This window comes from Mobula hypostoma, chromosome 9 (assembly GCF_963921235.1).
Source record: "Mobula hypostoma chromosome 9, sMobHyp1.1, whole genome shotgun sequence".
Classification (NCBI taxonomy): domain Eukaryota; kingdom Metazoa; phylum Chordata; class Chondrichthyes; order Myliobatiformes; family Myliobatidae; genus Mobula; species Mobula hypostoma.
In genome coordinates this window covers 38,894,839-38,919,381 of record NC_086105.1, presented here as the reverse complement: position 1 = coordinate 38,919,381, position 24,543 = coordinate 38,894,839, and the positions used below count along the sequence as shown (strand labels likewise).

Here is a 24,543-nt window from a genome sequence, read left to right as displayed (position 1 = left end):
TACCCCACGGAGGCGAGGACAAGATGAGACAAGACATGACTCTCCGTGGGGCAACGGCAAGATGGCCAGACTTACCCCACGGAGACGAGGACAAGACAAGACAAGACATGACCCCCCGCGGGGCAACGGCAAGACAGCCTGACTTACCCCACGGAGGCAAGGACAGGACAAGACCAACACGAAAGCACACCAGACAGTACCTATCTAGCTCCAGTGATTGAACTAGACTGAAGTGCAGGCAAGGACTGCAGACGAGGGCGAGAGGCAAGACAGGCAGAGAAGGGATTCAGACAGTGGGGGCAGGACAGGAATCACAGACCACCAGGGCCAGGACTTGACTCAGAACTGGGAAGCCGCCAGGACCGGGACTTGACTTGGTACTTGAATGCCGCCAGGACCGGGACTTGACTTGGAGCCTCCGGGTAGTGGCGAGCTCTCGAATCGGCCCGGGAACAGTAGACAGTGGTTCTTGATTCCCTCCGGCGGGTTAACTGACGGATCCACCTTGGTGAGGAAACTTTGCAGGCTCGCTTTGGCGAGGTAACTGGTCAGGGTTGCTCTGGTGAGGAAAGGCGAATTACTGGCACTCGCTTCAGCAGAGACTAGGCTTGCTCTGGCCAGATGACGTCGGCACACCGTACCTTAGACGACTTTGCAGACGCTCCCGTGCCGAACAGCTGAAAGCCGGAGACTATAAACTACTCGTTCAGCCGAGCGTTAATTGCCTCTAATCACCAAAGCCGAGGACACAGGAAAACAGGACCGGATCGTAACATAAACAAGATAAATTTAAAGGGACCCCGATCCAGACCATGACAGACAGATGACATTCAAATGACAATATCAGGAAGTGCAGGACAAAGTAACTTGAAACCAATTCTGACTGATAAATTAGTAGTTATTTTGCTGCTTGGAAGATCACTGCAAAATTAGTCTCAAACCAGCTTCTCTTTTATTAATGTGTTTACTACAAATGTAAAAAGTCTGTGTTTGACAGGTCACTGGTGTGGCATGAAGGGATTGGGAGGAAGAGAACACGTATTTCCCATTTTAAAGATGTATAGTTTATATTGTTCAATAAGCAGAGTAAATAAAGATTGCACAAATGCAAGGACAGGACCATTTTAACATCAATGTATTATCTACCTTCCGAAGCCTGAATGGTCAGTGGACTGTCGCCAGGATAACCAATAAGATTTACAAATACTTTTAGAATCACAGAGTTAGAGCTGTACAGCAAAGAAGCATTTTGGCCCACCACATTGATGCTGCCCTTTTTGGCCAATTAAAAAATTCAAGTGCCTGCCTATAAGTCTACTAAATATACCCTTTATATCTGATTCTCGCACCTCATCTGGCAACAAGTTCCAGATACCACTCTCTGTGCAAAACACTTTCCTCTCAAAACCCCTTTGCAACTCCTTCTCCTATGCCCTCTTAACCCTACCATGAAAAAAGAGCTCGCCTACCTACACTATCTATACCTCTTAAAATTATAAATACCCCTATCAGGTCACCAAACCCAACCCTCACCCTCTAGCCTCCTTTGCTTCAGGGAAAACAAACACAATTTCTCTAATCTCTCCCCATAACCAAAGACCTCTAACCCCAGCAACATTCTGGTGAGTCCCTCTGCAATCCCTCCAAGCAACCACATTCTTCCTTTATTAAGGTGACTAGAACTGCACACAATGTTCCCAGTGCAGTGTTAAGTAAAGCCACAACATAATAACTTTATACTCTATGAAGGCAAGCATGTCATACATCTTCTACACTTTCTTATCTCTTTACCCCTGTTATCTCTTTCAGGGAACTGTGTATTTGATTCTCAAAGTCCCTCTGTACATCATATTCCTTTCTGCTCTACCACCCTGTTCCACTTCCATCCAAAATTCATCAGTTTACACTTACAAGAATTAAATTCCAATCTTTCTATCTGAACTAAAGCCTTAGACAATATTCCTTGATTTCCATATGACTACCAATTTTCATGTCATCCATAAACTTACTAATCATTCCTTACTAACCAAATTTCCCTTGGGATTAATAAAGTATATCTATTTATCTATTTCTATAGTCACACCCAAGTCATTTTATAATAAACAAGGGTTCCTGCACCTATCCCTGCAGTACACCATTGTTCACAAACTTCCAATTCCAAACTTTCACTACCTCTGTCTCCTATCTCTAAGCTATTTTCAGTAATCAAGCTAACAGGATCAGAAGTACAAAGCAACACAAATGGCCCCTTGGAATCTTCTCTTAAAGACAACAGCCCTATACTATCACACAGGACAATACTCGATGTAAATGTACAGGAAAACCTTAATTCACCTCATGGTTCCAAATAAGCAGGCTACAGAAAGCTGCAGGATGGAAAAGAAATAAAAGCTATGAGCCTATTCCTAACACAACTAAGCTCTGCAAGAATTTAAGGAAAGGTGACAGCTTTACAAACAAGTGTTCAGCAGAGCAAATATGACTACCAATAACAGGTCTGTTAATTATATACTGTATGCCCTTTGGAGGGACGTGACATTGACTGGCCAATCAACTGAATCAAAGGGATGTTCGGTTCTGGTTGGAGAGGAGTTGCACTCTGAGCTGGTTAAGAAGTAATAGCTATATCTTTGTGCAATGTTCATGAAAATGTTCATCTATGATGTGTAACCTTTCAATTAGATGATACAGGTCATATGCAAGTATGTTTAAGATACAATAACAAGCACCCTATGAGTTGTTTTTGAGATGTCCCAAAACTTTGTATCTGGTTGACCTCCTTGTGTGTCCTGAAGTAACTCAGTGAACAGCGAGGTTTGAATTTCAACTGATTATGTGGGTATGGGATGTGACAAAAGTCCAATGACAATAGGCATGGGAGTAGAATATGTTAGATACACTCTGAGGGCAGAACAATGTTCTGGTCAGTGTGACCTGTTTGAAAATAGAAACATAGAAAACCTACAGCACAATACAGGCCCTTCGGCCCACAAAGCTGTGCCAAACACGTCCTTATCTTAGAACTACCAAGGCTTACCTCTAGCCCTCTATTTTTCTAAGTTCTGTGTACCGATCCAGGAGTCTTTTAAAAGACCCTATCATATCCGTCTCCACCACTATCGCTGGCAGCCCATTCCACACACTCACCACTCTTTGCATAAAAAACTTACCCCTGACATCTCCTCTGTACCTACTTCCAAGCACCTTAAAACAGTGCCCTCTTGTGCTAGCCATTTCAGCCCTGGGAAAAAGCCTTTGACTATCCACATGATCAATGCCTCTCATCATCTTGTACACCTCTATCAGGTCACCTCTCATCCTCTGTCACTCCAAGAGAAAAAGGCCAAGTCCACTCAACCTATTCTCATAAGGCACGCTCCCCAATCCAGGCAACATCCTCATAAATCTCCTTTGCACCCTTTCTGTGGTTTCCACATCCTTCCTGTAGTGAGGCAACCAGAACCGAGCACAGTACTTCAAGTGGGGTCTGACCAGGGTACTACAGAGCTGCAATATTACCTCTCAGCTCTTAAACTCAATCCCACGATTGATTGCGGCCAATGCACCCTATGCCTTCTTAACCACAGAGTCAAACTGCGTAGCAGTTTTGAGTGTCCTATGGACTCGGACCCCAACACCCCTCTGATCCCCCACAATGCCAAGAGTCTTACCATTAATACTATATTCTGCTATCATATTTAACCTACCAAGATGAACCACCACACACTTATCTGGGTTGAACTCCATCTGCCACTTCTCAGCCCAGTTTTGCATCCTATCAATGTCACACTGTAACCTCTGACAGCCCTCCACACCATCAACATCACCTCCAACCTTTGTGTCATCAGCAAATTTACTAGCCCATCCCTCCACTTCCTCATCCAGGTCATTTACAATAATCAAGAACAGTAGGGGTCCCAGAACAGATCCCTGAGGCACAGCACTGGTCACCGACCTCCATGCAGAATATGACCCATCTGCAACCACTCTTTGCCTTCTGTGGGCAAGCCAGTTCTGGATCCAAAAAGCAATGTCCCCTTGGATCCCATGCCTCCTTACTTTCTCAATAAGCCTTGCATGGGGTAGCTTATCAAATGGCTTGCTGAAATCTATATATACTACATCTACTGCTCTACCTTCATCAATGTGTTTAGTCACATCCTCAAAAAATTCAGTCAGGCTTGTAAGGCACGACCTGCCTTTGACAAAGCCATGCTGACTATTCCTAATCATATTATGCCTCTCCAAATGTTCATAAATCCTGCCTCTCAGGATCTTTTCCATCAACTTACCAACCACTGAAGTAAGACTCACTGGTCTATAATTTTCTGGGTTATCTCTACTCCCTTTCTTGAATAAGGGAACAACATCCGCAACCCAAAACCCTCCGGAACCTCTCCCGTCCCCACTGATGATGCAAAGATCATCAGAGGCTCAGCAATCTCGTCCCTTGCCTCCCATAGTAGCCTGGGGTATATCTCATCCAGTCCCTGTGACTTATCCAACTTGACGCTTTCCAAAAGCTCCAGCACATCCTCTTCCTTAATATCTACATGCTCAAGCTTTTCAATCCACTGTAAGTCATCCCTACAATTGCCAAGATCCTTTTCCATAGTGAATACTGAAGCAAAGTATTCATTAAACACCTCCACTATCTCCTCCAGTTCCATACACACTTTTCCACTGTCACACTTGATTGGTGCTATTCTCTCACGTCTTATCCTCTTGCTCTTTACATACTTGTAGAATGCCTTGGGGTTTTCCTTAATCCTGTCCGCCAAGGCCTTCTCATGGCCCCTTCCGGCTCTCCTAATTTCATTCTTAAACTCCTTCCTGCTAGCCTTATAATCCTCTAGATCTCTATCACTACCTAGTTTTTTTGAACCTTTTGTAACCTCTTGCCTAGATTTACCACAGCCTTTGTACACCACGGTTCCTGTACCCTACCATCCTTTCCCTGTCTCATTGGAATGTACCTATGCAGAACCCCACGCAAATATCCCCTGAACATTTGCCACATTTCTTCCGTATGTTTCCCTGAGAGCATGTTTCCAATTTATGCTTCCAAGTTCCTGCCTGATACCCTGATATTTCCCCTTACTCCAATTAAATGCTTTCCTAACTTGTCTGTTCCTATCCCTCTCCAATGCTATGGTAAAGGAGATAGAATTGTGATCACTATCTCCAAAATGTTCTCCCACTGAAAGATCTGACACCTGACCCGGTTCATTTCCCAATACCAGATCAAGTACAGCCTCTCCTCTTGCAGGCTTATCTACACATTGTGTCAAGAAATCTTCCTGAACACACGTAACAAACTCTACCCCATCTAAACCCCTCGTTCTAGGGAGATCCCAATTGATATTTGGGAAATTAAAATCTCCCACAACAACCCTGTTATTATTACACCTTTCCAGAATCTGTCTCCCTATCTGCTCCTGTTACTATTGGGTGGTTTATAAAAAACACCCAGTAGAGTTATTAACCCCTCCCTGTTCCTGACTTCCACCCACAGAGACTCTGTAGACAATCCTTCCATAACTTCCTCCTTTTCTGCAGCCATGACACCATCTCTGATCAACAGTGCCATGCCCCCACCTCTTTTGCCTCCCTCCCTGTCCTTTCTGATACATCTAAAGCCTGGCACTTGAAGTAACCATTCCTGTCCCTGAGCCATCCAAGTCTCTGTAATGGCCACAACATCATAGCTCCAAGTACTGATCCACGCTCTAAGCTCATCCGCTTTGTTCAAAATAATTCCCAGTCAATGGTTTACATCAACGAAGAGTGGACATAAGAGTAAATTTGGATAGGATGAAAGTGAGTGAGTTTGTAATGAAACAGAGAGCAAGAGATTGAGTGTTTTCAACTTTGTTTGTAAATATATGAAAGAAAGGTGCAGGAAGTGATAGAATTCAAAATAAGCATCAGGTAAAAAGGAGGCTGGGACACTTGTTCATCCATCTCTACTCTTCTCCCTAGCCTTGTTCACTGCCTTTCCCTCTAACGTCTCCATAAAGTCTGTCTAATTGTCTTAAGCTGCCTTGTCCTCTTAAGACTTGAGAGAGAAATGGTTTAAAGACTAGATGCTTTCAGTTTTACAATGTGTTAAACTGTCTTGTCCACTTAAGACTTGAGAGAGTAATGGTTTAAAGAGAGTGGATGCTTTCAGTTTTAAAGAGTTGCATGGAGCTTGGTAGAGGTAGAGACAGAGTGGTAAATACTGCTAAAATGAATAAACCTGCAGAAGAATTAACCTTTACACTAACAACTCTTTCTTGGGTTCAAATTATTTAAAATTAAAGAAAATAAATTCTTTGGGCTCTTAACTAAGCAATGGATTTTATTCTTTCCTTTTTAGACAGTGATGATGCCTTGTGAATTGCAAGGTAGCCAGTAGTGTATTAGATCAAGTGTAATCAAAATTAATATTCTAATTGGCTGGTGTTAAGTTTAACTTTCTATACTTAATACAGCTATGAACAATCTGATCAGTACTGATTCTGTCTTTTTTCCCCAGGGCCGGGGTAAAATCCAATTTAGATTTCTGCTTGTTATCTTTCTCCCTCAATGATTAGTACTAATAGGTATTTTTTAGTTTTGTATAATAAGCAAAAAATTGTTTAAAATGTTCAGACAAAATATTCTAAATTAAATGAATAGCATTAAGAACACTTATGTCTTACCTGCCCATTATGTGATCAAAGACTTCTTTACTCATTGAAAATAAAACATTGTTGAAAATTGTCTGGAGATCTTCCATTGAGACTAAGCCACTTTTGGTCACATCAGAAGTTGAAAATGCTTGCAACAATTCATGATAATTGGAGTGCAACTGGAATAAAAGAGGAACATGCAACTAACTCTGTTTGATTCTTTAGTTCAAATGCCTTTGTCATGAAAAATTACACATACGATTGGACTGGGAGACTTGGGTAGCTTTAAAAAATATTTACCTTGAATACACAAAGCAATAACTGAACATGCAAATAGTGAGCGCATGATAGTACCTGACAATAATATTTTTTTATTTAGTAACAAAAACCACACTGGTAATTTGATATTCTACAGTTGATAATAAAAAATAAATATAAACATTCAGAAACATCAGATTAAAAAGAGCATATTTTTTTAAATACAACACTAATTTTTTTTTGCAATAGAATAATAAAGCATTACCAGTATATTAAACAGCTTCAGCAAGGACAGAGAACAACAATAGTGCAATGTGACGGAGATTCTTACTCTTTATCTCCCTCAAAGATTTTTATTCATGGCAGGTGAGTTCAACCCTGTCGTGTTCTTCCTGCGAATATTACACCATTGCTTAAAGAAGGATGTAGGCAAAGGGCAGGTAACTATAAGTCAGTTAACTTAACATCTATAGTGGGGTAATTGCTTGAAGCCATCATTAAGGAAAAAAATATCAAGACATCTGAATAGAAGTGGTTTCATCAAGCAAAGACAGCATGGATTAATAAAGTGCAAACTTACTGGAGTTCTATGTACACAGAGAATAGATGGGAACAGGTGGATATTAGGATTTCCAGAAGGCATTCAATAAAGTGCTATGTAAAAGACCTATCCATAAGATAAGGATGCATGGAGTTGGGGATAATGCATTAGCATGGTAGAGGATTTTGAAAGGGATAGACAAGATAGAGGCTGGAAAGTTGTTTCCACTGGTAAGAGGTAGGGACATAGCCTCAAGGTTTGAGGGAATAAATTTAGGACAGAGATGAGAAAAAACTGATTTTCCCAGAGAGTAGTGAATCTGTGGAATTCTCTGGCCAAGGAAGTAGTACAAGGCTACCTCATTAACATTTCCTCCAATTTTTTTTTTGCAGTGATACAGACACATTATTCTGAGCAAATTTTTTTTTTACATGGCCTGAAAACTGTGTGGCACTTTAATTTTTTTTTGTAATATGCATACTATGAATAGTTAGAATGAAACATTTTTTAAAAACACATACTTTTGATGTTATGTATTAATTGAAGGGTATAAGGAAATACAGTATGACAAAGAAAATCATTCACACTTCGTAAACCTTTTTTCATCTGTCTTTATTACAAATCCATTGTCTACACTGTCCAGATTAATTTGCATCCAGATGAAAGATACTTCTTAGTCCTCATTAGATCATTCAAATGTTCCAATTCTAGTCTGTTTCTGGATTTAAATTTGATTGAATTCATAAGACTGAATCTTTGTTCACAGACAGCACTAGAAGCTTGAAGTGATCCAATGATGTCAACAAGAATTGATAGTTCATCAAATTCTTCATTTCTAAGCACATAGTTCAACATATCAGTGAACATATTAATTGAACCAGTTTTAACTTTTGCAGAAATTACAAATTTGATATCACAGAATTGCTGCAACATTTTTGAGGTAATGCTATCAGTGTAGTTCATAATAGTAGTTGAATATTGCTTGTCAGTCATACAACATTCTCTTCTCCACATTCAAAATCGGTTGGTTTGCAATAGCAGAAGGGACAAAAGCTTGCCATTCTCTTAACCCATCGTCAGGAAATCTATTATCCAAATGATTACACACATTGAATGAATCAAATAATAGAATAATGAATTTAATAAGTCAAAATTATATAACATTATATAAAAGAAAATTGCAGCTGGCAGCAACAAAGGCTATGTAAGCGAGAACATTTCAGTTACTGCATGGCTGCATACCAACATAGCTTAGAGGGAACAGTGCTCATTTAACATATTTCAGACATAGTTACAGCATAACAGGGGGATTAGGGGTTATGGGGTAAAAGCAGGTAGGTGGAGCTGAATTCACATCCAGATCAGCCATGATCTTATCGAATGGTAGAGCAAGTTCGACCTGACAGATGGCCTATGCCTGCTCCTATTTCTTATTTTCTGATAGTCCAATTTTTTCCCTTCCATCTCTTTTTTCCAATTGCTTCATCATTCAAACCTTTGTTTTCCTGTACTTTCCATGCACAAATTTATTTGAAGACTATCGGAAAGTTATCAATCATTTATCGTAAATATTGCATGAATACACATAATTAGACATACATTCTTACATTTGTAGGCACAGGAATAGAAAACAAGTATTAAATTCACCTTCATGAGAAAAACAGTCCTTCCATGTGAGGCGACACTTCACCTGTGAGTCTGTTGGGGTCATCTACAGTATCCAGTGTTCTCAGCATGGCTTTTTGTACATTGGTGAGACCTGATATAGATTAGGAGACGACTTCGCTGAGCACCTATACTCCGTCCACCAGAAAAAGCGGGATCTCCCAGTCGCCACCCATTTCAATTCTACTTCCCATTCCCATTGCAACATGTCAGCCAATGGCCTTCTCTACTGCCTCAGTGAAGCCACAATCAGGTTGGAGGAGCAGCACCTTATATTCCGTCAGTGTAGCCTCCAATCTGATGGCATGACCATCGATTTCTCCATCTTCTGGTAACTCCCTCCATCATTCCCCTATTCCTGTTTCCCTCTTTCACCTTATTTTCTTGCCTGCCCATTGCCTCCCTCCAGTGCTCCTCCCCCTTTCCCTAATTCCATGGTCCTTCTACCCTCTCCTATCAGATTCTTCCTTCTGCAGCCATTTATCGTTTTCACCCGTCAACTCCTCAGCTCCTTTACTTCACCCCTCCCACTCTCCTGGTTTCACCCATCACCTACCACCTTCTACGTCTTACTCCCTACCCCAACCTTCCTGCTCTAACTTCTCACCTTATTCCAGTCCTGATGAAGTGTCTCAGCCCAAAGCGTCGACTGTTCCTAGTTTTCCAAAGATGCTGCCTAGCCCACTGAGTTCATCCAGCATTTTGTGTGTGTTGATTAAATGCACCTTGCTTCTATTTATTAACATACTATGAATTTACATCCATTTGAATTATAATTATCCTTGGTTTGCAATCCATTTTATGAATGACTTGTACTCTTCTGAGTCCAGAGGAATAACATAATTTGTAAATTGAGAAGAATATGTATTAAACATAACACCACTACCAGTGAGCAAGTTCCAGTGTCTGCCCAAATAACTTTTTAAAAAATAAGATTGTTAAGACAATTGAAAGTAATCCGAAACCAAACCGTAATAGTTAAAATCACAAAACCTATCATTTTTCTACTAATATTATAATTGTAATTGTTTACCATGTTTTATCTTTTAAAGGTGATTATATTTGAGCACTTACTAATATTAGCAAAAATCATAGCTATGTCAGTCATAGCACACTATCATCATTGATTTGGTTAAAAAATAACCCAGTATTCCACTACACGCAACACACATAAAAAATGCTGGTGAACGCAGCAGGCCAGGCAGCATCTATAGGAAGAGGTACAGTTGACATTTCGGGCTGAGACCCTTCGTCAGGACTAACTGAAAGAAGAGATAGTAAGAGATTTGAAAGTGGGAGGGGGAGAGGGAAATCCAAAATGATAGAAGACAGGAGGGAGAGGGATGAAGCTGAGAGTTGGAAAGTTGATTGGTAAAAGGGATACGAGGCTGGAGAAGGGAGAGGATCATGGGACGGGAGGTCTAGGGAGAAAGAAAGGGGGAGGAGGGGGAAAGCCCAGAGGATGGACAAGGAGTTATAGTGAGAGGGTCAGAGGAAGGAAAAAAAAGAGAGAAAAAAGGGAAAAGAAAAATATAATAATAATAATAAATAAATGGGATGGGGTAAGAAGGGGAGGTGGGGCATTAGCGGAAGTTAGAGAAGTCAATGCTCATGCCATCAGGTTGGAGGCTACCCAGACGGAATACAAGGTGTTGTTCGTCCAACCTGAGTGTGGCTTCATTTTGACAGTAGAGGAGGCCATGGATAGACATGTCAGAATGGGAATGGGATGTGGAATTAAAATGTGTGGCCACTGGGAGATCCTGCTTTCTCTGGTGGACAGAGCGTAGGTGTTCAGCAAAACAGTCTCCCAGCCTGCTTCGGGTCTCGCCAATACATAAAAGGCCGCATCGGGAGCACTGGACGCAGTATATCACCCCAGCCGACTCACAGGTGAAGTGTCACCTCACCTGGAAGGTGGTGAGGGACGAAGTGTAAGGGCATGTGTAGCACTTGTTCCACTTACGAGGATAAGTGCCGGGAGGGAGATTGGTGGGAAGGGATGGGGGGGACGAATGGACAAGGGAGTTGCGTAGGGAACGATGCCTGTGGAAAGCAGAAAGGTGGGGGGGACGAATTATGTGCTTAGTGGTGGGATCCTGTTGGAGGTGGCAGAAGATACGGAGAATTATACAGTGAGGACAAGGGGAACCCTATTCCTAGTGAGGTGTCAAGAGGATGGGGTAAGAGCAGGTGTGCGTGAAATGGGAGAGATGCATTTGAGAGCAGAGTTGATGCTGGAGGAAGGGAAGACCCTTTCTTTAAAAAAAGGAGGACATCTCCTTCATCCTGGAATGAAAAGCCTCATCCTGAGAGCAGATGCAGCAGAGATGGAGGAATTGCGAGAAGGGGATGGCATTTTTGCAAGAGACAGGGTGGAAAGAGGAATAGTCCAGGTAGCTGTGAGAGTCCATAGGCTTATAGTAGATATCAGTAGATAAGCTGTCTCCAGAGATAGAAACAGAAAGATCAAGAAAGGGGAGGGAGGTGTCGGAAATGGACCACGTAAACTTGAGGACAGGGTGAAAGTTGGAGGCAAAGTTAATGAAGTCAACGAGCTCAGCATGCGTGCAGGAAGCAGCGCCAATGCAGTCGGCAATGTAGTGAAGGAAAAGTGGGGGACAGATATCAATATAGGCTTCGAACATGGATTGTTCCACAAAGCCAACAAAAAGGCAGGCATAGCTGGGACCCATATGGGTGCCCATGGCTGCACCTTTAGTTTAGAGAAAGTGGGAAGAGCCAAAGGAGAAATTATTAAGAGTAAAGACTAACTCTGCCAGACGGAGGAGAGTGGTGGTAGAGGGGAACTGGTTAGGTCTGGAATCCAAAAAGAAGCAGAGAGCTTTGGGACCTTCCTAGCGGGGGATGGAGGTATATAGGGACTGGACATCCATGGTTAAAATAAAGCGGTGGAGGCCAGGAAACTTAAAATCATTGAAATTTCCAGGACGAAGGAGATGTCCTCCTTTTTTTAAAAGAAAGGGGCTTCTCTTCCTCCAGCGTCAACTCTGATCTCAAACGCATCTCTCCAATTTCACGCACATCTGCTCTCACTCCATCCTCCTGCCAGCCCACTAGGAATAGGGTTCCCCTTGTCCTCACCTACCACCCCACCAGCCTCCGGGTCCAACATATAATTCTCCGTAACTTATGCCACCTCCAACGGGATCCCACCACTAAGCACATCTTTCCCTCACCCCCCTTTCTGCTTTCCGCAGGGATCACTCCCTACGCAACTCCCTTGTCCATTCTTCTCCCCCCATCCTTTCCCACCAATCTCCCTCCTGGCACTTATTCTTGTAAGCAGAACAAGTGCTACACATGCCCTTACACTTCCTCCCTCACCACCATTTAGGGCCCCAGACAGTCCTTCCAGGTGAGGCAACACTTCAACTGTGAGTCGGCTGGGGTGATATACTGCATCTGGTGTTCCCGATGCTGCCTTCTATATAATAGCGAGACGCAACGCAGGCTGGGAGACCGCTTTGCTGAACACCTACGCTCTGTCCGCCAGAGAAAGCAGGATCTCCCAGTGGCCACTCGTTTTAATTCCACATCCCATTCCCATTCTGATATGTCTATCCACAGCCTCCTCTACTGTCAAAATGAAGCCACACTCAGGTTGGAGGAACAACGCCTTATATTCTATCTGGGTAGCCTCCAACCTGATGGCATGAACATTGACTTCTCTATCTTCCGTTAATGCCCCACCTCCCCTTCTTACCACATCCCTTATTTATTTATTTATTTATTTATTTATTTTCCCTTTTTTTTCACTCTCTTTTTTTCTCCCTCTGTCCCTCTCACTATAACTCCTTGCCCATCCTCTGGGCTTTCCCCCCCTTCCCCTTTCTTTCTTCCAAGGCCTCCCATCCCATGATCCTCTCCCTTCTCCAGCCTCGTATCCCTTTTGCCAATCAACTTTCCAGCTCTCAGCTCCATCCCTCCCCCTCCTGTCTTCTCCTATCATTTCGGATCTCCCCCTCCCCCTCCCCCTTTCAAATCTCTTACTATCTCTTCTTTCAGTTAGTCCTGACGAAGGGTCTCAGCCCGAAACATCGACTGTACCTCTTCCTTAAAATGCTGCCTGGCCTGCTGCATTCACCAGCATTTTTATGTGTGTTGCTTGAATTTCCATCATCTGCAGATTTCCTTGTGTTTGCAGTTCCACTACTGTTGATCTCTTATTCAAATTCGAACTATAAACTTTCCATATTTCTGTGAGAATAACATTTAATTTAAACATACAAATCCAGTCATGCGTATCAAGATGTATCAGAATAAACGAACAAATTTACCTTTTTTTGAAAAGTAGAATAAATTTCATCCACGGATGAACTTTTTGAAATTATGGGGGGCTCCTCAGTCACTGGTTGTTGCAATTTTGTTTTTTTTCCTTGTTCTTGAACGCCATTTTCCCAGTTCATTGCTTTGTGAAACCACAATTAAATATACTTAAAACACTTATAATTACCAATATAAACTTCTCTGCTTTAAAGATGATTTTTTTCATTCATGTCAGTTCACCAGAACCTTGCAATTTTCCACTCTGTACATTTCTATTCTCCACTCAGCATCCAGTCTTGTTTCCTCCTTCAATGATAAATACAATCTAAATTCAAAAGCCTCATTCATGGATCCCTTGGTTTATCCCTTATCCCAAGATTTTGTACAATTTTTTTGCATTATCTATGAACACTAAATCCCAAACATTGCCAATTCTCAAATGTTCATATCAATAGATGAGATGTTTCATTCTTAATTGAGGTTCCTATCTTTCACCTTTCTTCAACGTATTCATATTCAAGATTCTGCTGACTGTATTTAATCCTGCACCAATACCCAAATATACATCACTTTAAAGCTGAAATCTAAACAACTGGAATAAAATATAATTCCATTTTAAAGTTTAACTGAATTGATAAAAGATAACTTGGTCCTAAATGTACTTACATTTCCAGTCAGCATATCTTTGACTTTGGGGAGATTTAATGCTCTTCAACTGAACTGCAACAAATCTGCTAGTGCAAATTAGCGGGCCCAGTAACATCAGTGGTGGATGGGGGCGGGGGAGGAGGAATTGTCAATGTTTTGGGTCGAAACACTGTAATAGTCTGATACCGGTCCTGATATGGGGTTTCAACCCAAACATCAACAATCCCTTTCTCCACACAGATGTTGCTGGGCCCGTTGAGTTCCCATTGTACTGAGTTGTTGCTATTCAACTAACTTTCTGCTTCACACCCAGGCCCAGCACTGCATCAGAGTCTGGAGCACAAACATTGAAAGGCCAACTGATCACACAGGGTTGACAAAGGTTTGTCTGTGGGAATAGTGCAGGGGCAATGGAGGGAGTACATGATGCTGTCTAATACTTTTTTTTTATATACCAATGAATAAACTATAATTTTCAGTATCCAGGGTATATTTAATTTGAGTACCATGGATACAACTCCAGACTCATTCTGTGTAAAGCAATCCTTTCTAACTACACTCCTGGTGGAATATCAAAAACAGAATGATGACTTCTAGCTGAAGTAAATGGAGCCTTTGGGCAGTTACCTGCTACAAGTGTAACTGAAGAGTCAACAGCAGAATAGTTATACTTTGACTCATAATAAATCTCTAGAATTTAATGAAACAATGGGAATCCAGCAATAATTACTATCAAAAAGAAACGTATTTGCCAGTATGTCTGAGGATAATCACTTGAGGTCAGACCTACTGCAATAGTGTAAATATTGTAGGCACTTGCTTCAAAAATAGATGCAGTGCAGCAAGCATTTCTACATAATGTTTCTCCCAGCGGGTACATGAAACCACTGCAACATACTGTCGGAGGTAGCTGTGCAGGCAGGTACTTTCATAATATTTAAGTATTTAAATGAGCACCCAAATTATCATGATATAAAAGGCTACAGGGCAAGAGCTGGAAAATGGGATCAGTACATCTAGATACCTGATGCTGGGATGAACTGCATGCTGAAAGATCTGTTTCCGTGCTGTATGACTCTGTGATTCCAAGATCAGTTGGCTGATAATGAGTGGAGAACTGTGAGTTCTCCACTTATTATCAGAAAAGCAACAATAATGGGATAAAAATACTACATTTGTACACATTTAACTTGAGTTTCCCCAACCCAAAAATCTTTAGCTTGCACAGCCCTCCTCTGCCAGTCATTCTCTTCAGCAGGGGGCTAAAAGACAAAAGTGAGCCAAGTGATTGTTCAGGTTCTCATGGAAATTGATTACATATCACCATTGACTGTGCTGATTATTTGGAAAATAGGATCTTGAAGCCTAACTTGTATAACGATTGTGGATACAAAATTATTTATACTGTACTTATATGCAGAATTATAGTGCATATGGGAATATAGTGCATTTTGCTTACGGTCAAGTATATTCTACAGTTCTGATGATTCTTAATCGTGATTTCCAAATTATTTATTAAAATTATAAATTTTAGATCAATTAAAGCATAGATGTATACCAGCTGAAATGAAAGGATCAATAACTTAAGACCAACCTTGTGCCACACATTCTTTACTGCATTTGTTTGAGGATTCAACATGGATGTCCAGCTTTTGTAGAAATTGCATGTAATTCACTGTTCCAGTCCTAGAAAGGTTGTATCGAGAACAAAGCCTAATGGAAACATACATTTGTGTCAGTGAAAACAACTGCATCTGGGTTGGCTCAACAGTACAACTCCTGTTACTTAAGTTGGAGTGCCTATATTTGAAAGGGATCAAAATCTTCAATTAAACCTGTGCCCATGGATGGCAAAGCAAGCAGCACACCAAGTCCATTGCCTGTTTATAATAACCCAATAGTTCCTACCAGTTGCAAGTAACCTGCCCTCACCTATAAACACAAAGTTAAGTTTGCACAGATACCCCAGTGCTAACCTCCTGCAAAACATTGGTCCAGAATTCCATGGGAAGGTCCAAATGGTAACAGAGCCTTGCAAGCATAAATGTCATAATCTGAGAGGCCAGGATAAGCTCCATTTAGAAGATGGTTGGAAAAAAATAGTACGGCAGCAATTCTGCAATTGCTTTCAGAAACACCAGTGTTGGCTTAGTAGCTCATAATGTAACTGCCTTGTTTCAAACTAACTTGCACATCATAAGGAAAGGTCTATCAACTAATGCACTGATCCAAGAAACAAATACGGACAATATGAAGAAAAGGGATCAGAGGCTTGTAGATGCCACTCAGTAAGTCTCAATGGAGGTAGTAGAAAGCAGGAGAAATCTCCTATGTTTGCAGGAATACAAGAAGCCTTCCTGTTACACACTTAAAGATGTGCAAACATAGGAAGGGAAAATAACTCTCAACTGGAGAAGGATCTCAGCAGGCTGAATGGGTAGGCGGAAAAATGAAAGAAGGAAATAAACCTATAGAAGTGGATGGTAATGTGAAGGAAATTAGGCATGGAGATCACACAGATGATACTACACTAATGAGTAGAGGAAAAGAGGTTAAGTATATCCATAGAACTCTCTAAATGGATGGAAGGATGGATGGATGGATAAGATTTGTAAGAAAATTTTAGGATACTTCATTCAGTTAAGGAAATGATAGCAGTGGTTATATTTCTATATGAGTAATCCAAAGGGCTGAGCTACAAAATTCAGAGAAACAAGTTTAAATACCATGACTGCAATGGCACCTATAAAATACTAGATGACTTTAAAATCTTCCTTAGAGATATTCAGAAATATGCCCAAATTGGGAAGCCTGTCCCGCAAACTAAATAACAAATACGTGGCATAGGCTGAGGTGCCTTTTATTCATTAATATCTCTGGCTCATCTATCTCAATCTCTATACATTGTTCTGACTCACCAGCAAGACCACCTTAGAGGTAGTTGCAGAGAGATACTTAATCAAGAGAGCTTTGAGTTAAATGTCTTTAATACTGTTGTTATAATAGCATAGTTAGAAAAACTTCTTACTGATTGCCTGCTTTTGCTGTAGCTCCTTTCCATACCTTCCATCTCAATCTCCAATGCCATCCCCAAGAACTCCTTACTAATCTCTTACTAACTCTTCCTTCAGTTAGTCCTGACAAAGGGTCTCGGCCTAAAACATCGACTGTACCTCTTCCTAGAGATGCTGCCTAGCCTGCTGCGTTCACCAGCAACTTTGATGTGTGTTGCCCAGGAACTCCTATTTCCTTTAACTACTGTATCAATACTGCTACTTGCTGAAGCGCAGAGAATAGCATGGGCACATAATTTATTCTGAACAGGGACTTATGCGTACATTGGAGCTATAGGAATGAAGTGGAAAGGTGAAAAACACAAGAAATAAGCTACTTAACTTTGTTCTCATCTTTCAACAACTGAGCAATATGAATTATTAACCAGCATAAAATAGCTTGTAATGTTATTCTACAACTGTTTAAATTAGTGTTTCAAACTTAATATTTATAAACATTCATTACTCTTCTGATGTAATGGATAAAGCTGAAATCACTATTTTGGACTCCCTTTTGGCTTAATGTTCTTCCATTCAAAACATCACATTGTATAACCAATTTTAAAATACTTATTTAATTGTTGCTAATTGCATTCTACTTTCACTCATAATGCAGCAGATTTTCACTGTAGTGCACAGGATTAGCTATTGAACCATTCTGTATCAAAGTATAGTTTTAAAAATTCATCCCGAAACACCAAAGATGAGCATCTACATGTACTGACCTTTCAAACTGAGAGTCGCTTAATCGAAGACAGTAACTCTCAAGAACTCTTCGAAGTTCATAGCACTGAATGTGCTCATCCTTGTTATAATCAAATAACTTAAAGGCTCTTACGAGATTTTTTACATTATTTAAGATCTAAGGAAAAAAATAATGTTACATTTTTCTGCATAATTGTTATATAAATAAATCACAACAGTCTTATTTGCAACTTCTCATTTTTCTGAAATCTCATTTGCTAAAAGTACATGAGATTGTAAAAAACTGGCTTGCTTTCAGTACTAACACACTGGGGAAGTTGGCATAAAACATGACAAGCTCTTTTCATACTAGAGTCATTCAAATGGAACTTTGGTTAATATAACAGATATTCTAGGTTCTGTGTTAAAAATGTTATCTTATGTTTATATACCAATGCAAGAAGTTTTTTAGAAATTAGTACAAAAGATACCTAAACAATTATTTTTAAATCATGCGGCCAAATATGTTACTCCTTGTAATATACCAACACAATTTCGCTTTCTTTTATAAATCTAACATAAATGGGAATGGGAAATTGAGCCATTTCATAAGGGAATGGGGGCAAAAAACTCAGTAAATTTTAATAGCATTCCAGTTATCCACCCTCAACCATGGCTGCATACCTGGCCCTCGGACCAGACTAATGAGTGAGCCAGATACCAAACCACCATTTCTGAATGACATATGTCTGATTATCAGGATTTTACCATACATCTGATACTGTATTTAAAATATTGCCACTTCACAATTAACTCACTTATTCTACTGCTTAATTTGGTACCCCATTCTATATTTCACTTTCATTTCTATGTGTGTAGTCAACTGATCTTTGGTAAGGATGACGCAGCATTTACTGGATTGCAGTTGTCTGGTTCTCTAGTGTGCATCAAGGAATAAAATTCAGATATTCTCTATATGTAATCAATTCTGAAACTGATTCTCAGCAAGGCAGCTTATGGGCAATTAGGTTTCATAAGCTGAGCCATCATTTTGTCCTATGTCCATTGACAGAACTAAAATGTATCGGCAGTAAATGCTGGTTTTGCCCCCAAATCCCAAACCCTGTAAAGCAAATATTTATTTTTAAAAATATCACTGTTTGCCCTGCCACATTGTTAAAAAAGCTCAGATCAGAGACATCCTATGTAGTTGGTAGAAAGGTAATTAACTGCTTCTCATCTCTTTTGAAGTGGTAGACCACTTTATCCTCTCTATCCCTGTAAGATGGATGGAATAACACTTGCCTAGTTGTTTCAAAGTCATCAATCCAGCTGTTGTTATAGAACTATCTGCTGCAAATTTTCTGTAATGAATTTGCCTCTGACCTTCTTATGCATCTCTATGTTGTCTTTTGACAATATCACCTAAAAGCAAAGTCCATTCCTAGACTGAAGTTCCCCTAAACTTCATTTACAAAAACCTAATCACTGCCCCTGGTCCACATCATAAACTATCTTCCCTAGTCACTGAATCCAGCTCTCTTCCTGGCATTAGTTTGAAATAGATCCAGCTTGTTCACAAAACTGGTGTCATATCTGCTCCTGACACAGTTATCACGTTATATAACCCCACCATTTCCAAGGTTGTTAACACTTTTTTCTCAAGTCATTTGCTGCTGAAATCAACATCTATGTGCGACCTCCACTTCCCATGGAAGCTCCTACTACCCTTGCAAATGCAAGTTCATCAAAAACCTGGACCCTATTTCCTAACATTCCAAGTTCATCATCCCTATGCTTCCTGACTTAGTTAAGCAATGTCTTATTAAGATTCTCACCCTTGGCCCCCAATTCCTCCCCATCTCTAAACCTCTCTACTTTACAGTTCTGCAAGATACCTGGGTTCCTTTAACTCGTGGTTACCCTCAGTTGAATTATTCTACACATTGTGGCTAGACTTAAGCTGTCAATGCCCAAAGTGCTGAATTCCTTCCCTAAACCTTTCATGGCTCTTTCCATATGATGCATTTAAAACTTTGCATCTTTAATTAAGATTTTGTTTATCATTTTTAATATCTTCTTCGGTTATGGTGATAAACTTCAGATATCACTTGGGGCACATTGCTGTTCAAGCAGTTATGCAAATAAAAGATTATTTTGTGATAAAGAAGTGTTTCTCTTCTTTAGAAGCATTGATACAGTTTAAAGTAGTACATAGGGCTCATAAGTCTAAGGATAAATTAGCTCATTATTAGCTCTCATGTAAATCCTATATGTGACAGATGTCATTCTGAGACAGCTTCCTTAACTCATATGTTTTGGTCATGTCCTCTGCTGAAGAAATATTGGAAAGATATCTTCGATACCATTTCAACTGTTCTGGATATTGATTTACATCCTCACCCCATTACTACAATTTTTGGTTTACCAATGATAGAACAAAGTCATTTGACCTCTTCATCATGTCGGATGATTGCATTCATTACATTAATGGCTAGAAGATCCATACTATTCAATTGGAAAGAGATTAATCCTCCTACTACATTTCATTGGTTCTCTCAAACTATGTCGTGTTTAAAGTTCGAAAAAATTAGAAGTGTCATTTATGAACCTTCTATTAAATTTGAAGAGACTTGGAGGCCATTTATTCAATACTTTCATATGTTGTAGTTTGACCCTCTCCAATTCTATTCTGCTACTTTTAAATATATAGAGAGGAGCGGAGTTAATGACACTATTGGTTTTATCTGATGTTACATAATAGCCCATTTCTTTTTCTTTTTTTAGTTTAGTTGATTATTTGATTTAAATTAGGGTTTTTTTTCCTATTGGGGCATTTTTTTTCTTTTTTTCTTTTTCCATGATATTTTTGTATATATTTTTTTCTATATATTACTATATTTGTACTTTGTAGGATTTTGGGAGGTTAATATCTGTGTATCAACTGTGTTTTTATTTATATATACTAATTATTAACAATGCAATCCCAATAGTTTTGTATCAATTCTTCGTATTGTTTGAGAATCTGATATTAATAAAAAGATTGAAAAAAAAAGTGTTTCTCTATATCACAATGATATAATTCTGTTCTTTTGCGAAGATGCATTTCTCACCTTTTCTCTGAGGTGATTCTCAATTTGCTTTAATGTCAAATTGCAATTGGAGATAATGGAACCGTTCCTGGAAAAAGAGAGAAAATAGTTAAATAGCTGTTCTTATAAAGTGAATGCAGATCTTCTCCAAAACTTCTCCAATTTGGTCCAGTTACATGTATGCTACATTGTTATGAGCAATCCCTGTGCTATTCATTTTTCCAAAAATGGTACCAGAGGGCACCTTTTTACATGCAGCTCCCAAAGGAATCAAATATCTCCATTTGAAACAATTACAGCTGAAATCTGCAGGCACAGAGACTTTAATAAGTAAGATTGTTTCAACCTAAGTTTGCACTGTACAGTTGCTGCATAACAAATTTCATGTCATTGAAGTCAGTGTTAATAAATTTGTTTTTGATTATTTGATATGGTAGAAGGTGAGCAGTTTCTTGATACAATGTGTTTAGTTGTACATATTTCTTAGAGAACACTCCAAAATAAGCATTACAAATGCAGTGTAATGGGAAATAATGGATAAAGAAAATCTTGAAAGTTGAAACAACTTCAAAAAGTTGTGGCATTGTTAATTACACAGAGACGTAACGTAAAGATTTTTTCTCCTCATGTATGTGAAGGATGTAAGAAATAAAGTCAATTCAATTTTAAGGCAATTCCACTAATCTACCAGATAATTCTAGCTTCAGAGTTCCTTTGCAATGAAAGAACTGTGTGATGGACACAAATGTGGCAAGGAAGCCAAATAATAATCTTATTATGGCAATATTAGATTATGAAGAGACATTTGGAGAAAGTTTTCTCCTTTACATGGAGAAGCTGGGGCTTGGCCGGGCAGGAGAAGCTGGTGATGGGCCAGGAGAAAAAGAAGCCAGCAGACAAACCAGGAGAAGGAGAAGTCGGCGAATGGGCCAGGAGAAGGAGAAGCCAGTGGATACCGAGAGAAAGGGAAGCTGGTGGCGGGCTGGGAGAAGGAGAAACCAGTGGACGAGGCAGGGAAGGTTCAGAGGAGCTGACCTGCATGCAGACCGTACTGCTTCTGTTACTCAAAGACATCGGAGTTGATGTGCAAAAGCAGCTTGCAGTGTAATCGTGAGTAACTATCTTGGACGTTTCTCTTGCAATCACAAGACCCCGTTGGACATTGATAATGTGTGATGCTGCAGGCCTGTTTCCCTTGTTTGGTGGAGAGACAGGCAATGAGGCAGAAGCATCACCTCGGTTGTAATGAGGACAAGGCCTCAAACAGGCTTGCCTACTGCTGCAGACCAGGTGAGACAACGCTGGAGGTGGTGTAGTGTGGAGTTTGTGCTTGGTTGGGAGCTGACCTTTCCTGTCAGTGCTGCCTTCTAGTGTCCAACCAGCAGAAAGACAGGCTAGATTGCTAGGAGCTGTACCATCAATTGGCATGTTACTCAGCAACTTGGACTACACATGTGTTTTCTTGCATAACGATGTGTGTGTTTTTTGTCTCTCTCACTTTTTTGAATGTACGTTATGCACATAGGTCCCAGAGGAACACTGTCTCGTTTGACTGTATCAATGTAGGTCTGAATGATAATTAAGCTTGATTTGATTTGAGTAAAATGGCTAATGTGATCACATTGCACATCCAAAGTTATCCAAACAAAGATAAAAATAAATTGCGTTTCTGCCCTCAAAAGACCTAGCTTAGAGCTGCTTGCAAAATCTTTGCAACAAGCAAAGCAAGGGTACCCCTAACTCCGCCTGTGGACTGTCCCAAGCCCAACTGTGAAAGCAGGAGGGCTGGGCATGACACTAACAACCCCATCCCATAAAAACACAGTGCTACAGAAATGTCAATAAGAAGCTCCAGTGAGCTCATTCCAGGAAGTGGAAAGAAAAGATGGACTACAGCTGGGGACAACTTGAAAGACTGGCCCACGACAGAGGACCCTGGTGAGCAGCTGTCAGCAGCCTACGCCCCAGTAGGGGTAATGGGCTTCAGTAAGTAAAAATACTCCTGGGAAAAAAAAAATTATAAATAGAATGCATCAGAATTTCTTAAAGAAATTCATATTTGTACTGCTCTCAAAAGTAATACTTAAATCAGTAATTCAATAACTACATTTCTCACTTACAATAAACCATATCCTATTGATCAAGATCTGTTAAATTTTTACTTGAAATTTTAACAACATTCCTTTGTGCTTTTTAAGTTATTAACATTTTCTTACTGAGAATACCAAAATCCCAAGTGGCAAGTTAGTGTTAATTCTTTCTTCCCTCAGAATATTGAGCATTGTCGATAACAAAACACTAGTTTTGAAGGTTCAATTCATAAACACACTTAATATAGAACAGATTCATACAAAGCAGGACAATCCCAAGTGTGATTTCTCAATTATGCGGCTCTAGTAGATCTCACTTGGGGGTGAAAGAAAAGCACCTCAATCAATTTCAAGTTTCCTGGCTAGGGGGGAAAAGATTGGGTTCTCATTTATTAAACAACCAACTACAATCAGCATCAAGATTGTCAATGCAGTTGACACCTAAACGAATTTTCAGTTGCTGCTTATGGCTAAGAACGTTATCCTTAACATACCTATTGTGTTCAGAGTAATAAGGAAAAAGTTTACAAGATGAGTTTTGCAAAAAATCTGGTGCATTATCACTTGTCCAACACGGCACTCCAAGCAATTTTAAATTAAAGGCAATGTATCCAACTTAGGATACCCAGTTATAAACTATAATCTCTAAAAGGTGTTAACGTTTCACTTCAACCCTGCAGTATCAACTCTTCTTTTTTCCTCAGATCTCTTTTATCAACAGCACAAAACCAATAAATAAACTTCTGTGATTTTTAGAACTTGTCTGGAAAAAAATGTACAATGATTTCCTTGCCCACTGAATTGTCAATACTGAATGAATCAGAAAATACTGCTAAAATCCATATAAATCAACATCTGCAATCAAAAAAGTTTTAAATGTGTATCCCTCATTAGATTGATGAAACTTCCATTTTACAGAGTTTTGCTAACTTCTTCACAGTTTTTGTCACTCGTATTTAAAATTTCCGGTTTATCTTAATTTCAGTACAAACCTGCTGCTTGCTCTTCTTACACAGGATTCATGAGATGAACAAAATTTCTCCAAAAATACCATGTAAGGTACCGTTTCATCGCTGTTGATTGGAATCTTTTAAAAAAAAGCAAGGAATGTACTTTATCATAAAGAACACAAAATTTATTGACATTGTAAATGGAAAATGAATGATTTACTTTCATAACACAAAATGCTGGAAGAACTCATCAGGAACTCCAACCTGTTGGCATGAACATTGATTTCTTGAACTTCCGGTAATGCCCCCCCCCCCCTTCACCGTTCCCCATTCCCCTTTTCCCTCTCTCGCCTCATCTCCTTGCCTGCCCATTGTTCCTCTCTGGTACTTCTCCACACACCCCCACTTTTCTTCCTTCCATGGCCTCCTGTCCTCTCCTACCAGACTCCCCTTTCTCCAGACCTGTATCTCTTTCACCAGACAACTTCCTAGCTCTTTACTTCATTCCTCATCCGACTCCCGGTTTTACCTATCACCTCGTGTTTCTCCTTCTCCTCCCGCCCACCTTTTAAATCTACTCCTCAGCTTTTTTTCCCTCCAGTCCTGCCAAAGGGTC

At 40.0% G+C, this 24,543-nt stretch overlaps 1 protein-coding gene across 1 annotated transcript in view; it reads right to left on the bottom strand.

The window, feature by feature from the left end:
• Positions 1-24,543, bottom strand: part of efcab6 (EF-hand calcium binding domain 6) — a 113,956-nt gene that overhangs the window by 79,851 nt on the left and 9,562 nt on the right. The window contains exons 4-9 of the mRNA XM_063059688.1: positions 23,970-24,064; positions 20,909-20,975; positions 17,837-17,973; positions 15,653-15,771; positions 13,422-13,552; positions 6,687-6,835 (exon numbers count right to left, since the gene is read on the bottom strand). Coding sequence (XP_062915758.1) covers positions 6,687-6,835; positions 13,422-13,552; positions 15,653-15,771; positions 17,837-17,973; positions 20,909-20,975; positions 23,970-24,064 — 698 coding nt within the window. The remainder of the gene's footprint in view (positions 1-6,686; positions 6,836-13,421; positions 13,553-15,652; positions 15,772-17,836; positions 17,974-20,908; positions 20,976-23,969; positions 24,065-24,543) is intronic.